The following is a 4,051-nucleotide window of genomic DNA, read 5'->3' as shown; positions in this document are numbered from 1 at the left end:
ACGGCACCGACAGCGCCAAAGCTCCCAAAGTCAGCTGCGAGGAGAGGAACGGCACTGGCCCCAGCCGCTTCACGCTGCAGATCCTGAACGTGTCCCAGGTAAGCACGGCGCCCGGTCCGGGGCTTGGCGGGACTCTGAGCACCTTGGGATGGTGCAAGATGCCCCGTCAGTGCTGTCTGAGTGTCCCTCGGCACCTGACACTGTGAATTCCCTTCCGTACCATCCCCTGTGCTCTCAAAAAGAGGAAACCGCCGAGCAAGGAGGCTTTTCCTGTCATTTCTGAGCAAGAAAATTGGCTGTATGGCTCAGTCCACGCGCCTGTGTCTCTCACCTGCGTGCCTGCAGTAAACCATCAGCATTTAGACTAGATATAAGGAAGAAATTCTTTACAATGAGGGTGGTAAAACACTGGAACGGGTTGCCCAGAGAGGGGGTGGAGGCCCCATCCCTGGGAACATTCCAGGCCAGGTTGGACGGGGCTGTGAGCAACCTGATGTGGTTCAAGGTGTCCCTGCTCCTGCAGGGGGGTTGAGCTGGGGGACCTCTAGGGGTCCCTTCCAACCCAAAATATTCTATGATCCTATGATTCCGTGCTGTGTGGATTGGTGTCTCTCCCTGAAATTGTTAATGGCACTTATTGCCAGTACTAGTGCCAGTTTCTAGCCTGTTTCTTGTAATAGTTATGCTTTTTTTTTTTTAAGTAATAAACCTTTAAAACAACCTTTAAAAAAGGTTAAATATACTTCTCCATCTGTTTTAAACAAATGGGCAGCTACGCGATTGATATTGCCAAGTGTCTAATGGATTGCCAAACGATGCATTCCTGTGTAGGATTTAACTCTGTTAATTATGTAATTGCCCATGTTTGTTTTCCTTCTGCTTTCTTGAAGGACCTGATGGAGTTCTTAAACCCAAACAGCAGTGACTGTACGTTAGTGCTCTTCTATACGCCGTGGTGCCGCTTTTCGGCCAGTCTGGCACCTCACTTTAATTCTTTACCTCGAGCGTTTCCAACTCTTCGCTTCCTGGCGCTGGATGCATCTCAGCACAGCAGGTAACGTATGCTTCCTGCGCTCTACCAGTTTATTTCTGTTAGCAAGTTGTGTGTTTTAAAAACAGGAGTGGTTTGTTGGTTTCGTTTGTGGCTTTTTTTTTTCTTATAAAGTGACAATTTAATTTAGTAAAACTGACACTCGGGTACAGTGACTATTTTTGTTTTCTTTCCGCAGTGGATTTCTTTTCTTTCATGCTTTGTATTTGCTTTATGTCCACCAGTTTATCAACTAGATTTGGAACTGTGGCTGTACCAAATATCCTCCTTTTCCAAGGTGCTAAACCTATGGCTAGATTTAATCATACAGACCGAACGCTGGAAACGCTGAAAGACTTCATTTTTAATCAAACAGGTAAGTAAATTGGGAAGAACAGGCTGGCTCTTAGCTCCAAACTGGGCTTTCCCCTCCCTATTGTTTGTTCTTTAAAATGAATTTCATGAAGACCCCGAGAGGACCCAGCAGAGGTTTGTATCATCAGCTGCTGTAGCGTGCTGGATTTTGGGGCATGCTGAAAGCAGAGACTCAACTCTGCTGTCACAGAGGAGGAGGAAACGGTGGGGTTTAGCTCGAGAGGGTGCTAGAAGGATGGAGCACATATCTCTGCCCGAATATTTAATTTGGGAGTAAAGGCAGATGAACCTTGGGATCATTGCCAGAGCCAGGTAAGGGTGACAGCAGCTGTGGGATAAGATGGTTGCAGTTCTTGTGCTGGAGGAGACAAAAGGATTCCAGTTTCCATGATCTGTCTGTCCATTTCGTGAGCTCTGTGCCAGCCAGCTCTCTGGTCCTTCTGTGCTTCCGTAAAGAAAAACAAAACAAAAACACCTATAGGCCCACGAGGGCCCTCATTAGAGGCCAGAAATTGTTGTATCTGCTAATACAGCAGAAATACTTAAAAGCTCCACAAACTGGAGGTATTTAAAAGAAGGATAGATGAGGTGCTTAGGGACAGGGTTTAGTGGTGGGATGGCAGGGTTAGGTTAAAGGTTGGACTCGATGATCTTGAAGGTCTTTTCCAGCCAAAGTGATTCTGTGATTCTATGAAACAAAACCCCTGCAAACTGACACAAGGCTGTGCTGCGGAAGGACAGAACGAGCCGTATGTGTCGATAGCCTTTTGTTTTTACGTCGGTAAACTATATGCTAGACGTATGTTAGAATACAAGGACCGTCTCACCAAAATTTTAAGTCTAATGGTACATACACCTTAGTCTGAGAGGAGGACCAAAGCTCCGCATACAACCAACTTCTCTGTGTTTAATGATTATTACTGGTGTTGATCAGCTGCTTGCTTTTTCAGGTATAGAAGCTAAAAGCGATGTGGCTGTGACCAAGGAAGACTGGGAAGGGCCCCTGCCTAGCGTTCTGACAAAAGGCATAGACTGGCTGCTTCTCTTTTCTTTGCTCTTCCTGGCCAGCTTTGTCATGTACGCTACCGTTCGAACAGAGAGCATTCGGTGGCTGATCCCGGGACAGGAGCACGAGCATCAGGAATAATCCCAGGTGCTGGAATAGGGACAGAATTTCCAGCTTATTGGGTAAAGCAGGAATTTGTATGGACTAGAAGTATGTAAGAATGAACTGCTGAATTTGTTCGTTCTAATTTATAATATTGACGAAAAATCTGCTTTATTTATCAACTACTGAATCTGTAAAAAGCAAATTCCTGGCGATTAATGCGGAAGGTAAACAAATATGAAAAAACACAAACTAAAAATGTATTTATTAAGCTGCTCTCATCAGCTTATTTTTCATGGCCTTTCACGTAAAGAGGTGATACGGTGATACCTCTCCTGAAGGGATCCCCAAGCTTTGCAGATCGAGTGAGATTTTTACAGCACACTGGCCTGTACGCATGGGTCCGCAGAGCTGCTGCTCTGGTAGAATCTGAGGATCTTCTTTTACAGGTCCTACAGGCCTATGAACTAAATAAAGCTTCTATAAGGACAATGTGGTAAACGCTATAGCATGAGGAGGTGTTGGCCCACACAGATCATGCTCAAGTTTCCGGCTCGTGTATTCCCGAAATACAGCATTTTAAAGGAAAAGGCTGGTGAATGGTGATGTTGCTAAATTAGTTTGACTGTCAGTAAAACGAACTACGAAGAAAAAGATGTTTTTTAAAAACCAGGGTCCTTCAAATGAGTTACTCCGTTGCACGCCAGCAGTACTGGTTCAGCTCCGGGCAGGGCGGCCGTTGCCCACCGTCGGTGCTGGGGTTAGATGCTGGTTTTCTTGTCCACTGCGCTCTGTCAGTTTTGACTTCTTCCTAAGATTTAGAGTAACTTCCAAAGCTCACCTCACTGGCTGTGCACATACACAATTTATTTACCACATTCCTATAGCATTAAATTGTAGTTGTTGTCCTTTTTTTTTTTTTAAGTCAGTCAGGTTTTTAGTGTAACCTTTTAAGTCCCTTTCTTACAGGATTAAAACTTCTGAAGTACAAATCACCAGCCTAAATTAGCAAGACCAACCTTGAGACTTATGTAAATGTCTACTAATGCGTTTGCTGGTTGCACAGTCCGCAGCCGAGGCTACATAAGGAATTGATACGGGTTGGTTATAATGAGTATGGAAGACTTTGAATAAAGTAGGGACTGGTACATTGTATAGGTTTTTGATTATTTGACTGTATAGCATCTATAGACAGTGGAGGCTTGCCATAGTGCCCTCACGGGAACATTTAGACTGCAAATTAAGCTACGAGGAAACAATGACAGACCGAAGAGGGTTTTTTTGGCAAAGAGCTTGTAATTTTTCAGGTATTTTTCTGGCGGCCGTATCTTTCTCCTTTGGAAAGCTGAGGTCCTGTATTTGTGTGTATTAAAAGGAAACGGCACTGATACATCTTTGGTATTACTGAAGATGAAGATAGGAAGTCTTTTATTAATTAATAAAGATTGAAGGTGTTGAGCAGTAACCTGGAGTGTTCTCGCCTCTGCCACCCGGTTCATCCGACGGGCCCGGGGCCGGGCTCTCCCCCGTAGCCGCAG

The 4,051-nt window shown here is 44.9% G+C and overlaps 2 protein-coding genes across 2 annotated transcripts in view; both read left to right on the top strand.

The window, feature by feature from the left end:
* Positions 1-3,979, top strand: part of TXNDC15 (thioredoxin domain containing 15) — a 5,530-nt gene extending 1,551 nt beyond the window's left edge. The window contains exons 3-6 of the mRNA XM_009646883.2: positions 3-98; positions 891-1,054; positions 1,276-1,406; positions 2,356-3,979. Of these exons, the coding sequence (XP_009645178.1) occupies positions 3-98; positions 891-1,054; positions 1,276-1,406; positions 2,356-2,552 (588 nt within the window). The 3' untranslated portion in view covers positions 2,553-3,979. The remainder of the gene's footprint in view (positions 1-2; positions 99-890; positions 1,055-1,275; positions 1,407-2,355) is intronic.
* Positions 2,497-4,051, top strand: part of PCBD2 (pterin-4 alpha-carbinolamine dehydratase 2) — a 26,558-nt gene continuing 25,003 nt past the window's right edge. Inside the window, exon 1 of the mRNA XM_035902260.1 lies at positions 2,497-2,558. The gene's annotated coding sequence lies outside the window, so the exon portion shown is untranslated. The remainder of the gene's footprint in view (positions 2,559-4,051) is intronic.

This window comes from Egretta garzetta, unplaced genomic scaffold (genome assembly GCF_000687185.1).
Source record: "Egretta garzetta isolate BGI_Z169 unplaced genomic scaffold, ASM68718v1 scaffold439, whole genome shotgun sequence".
NCBI classification, from domain to species: Eukaryota; Metazoa; Chordata; class Aves; order Pelecaniformes; family Ardeidae; genus Egretta; species Egretta garzetta.
The sequence above is the reverse complement of the archived record's forward strand: the minus strand, read 5'-3'. Positions and strand labels throughout refer to the sequence as shown.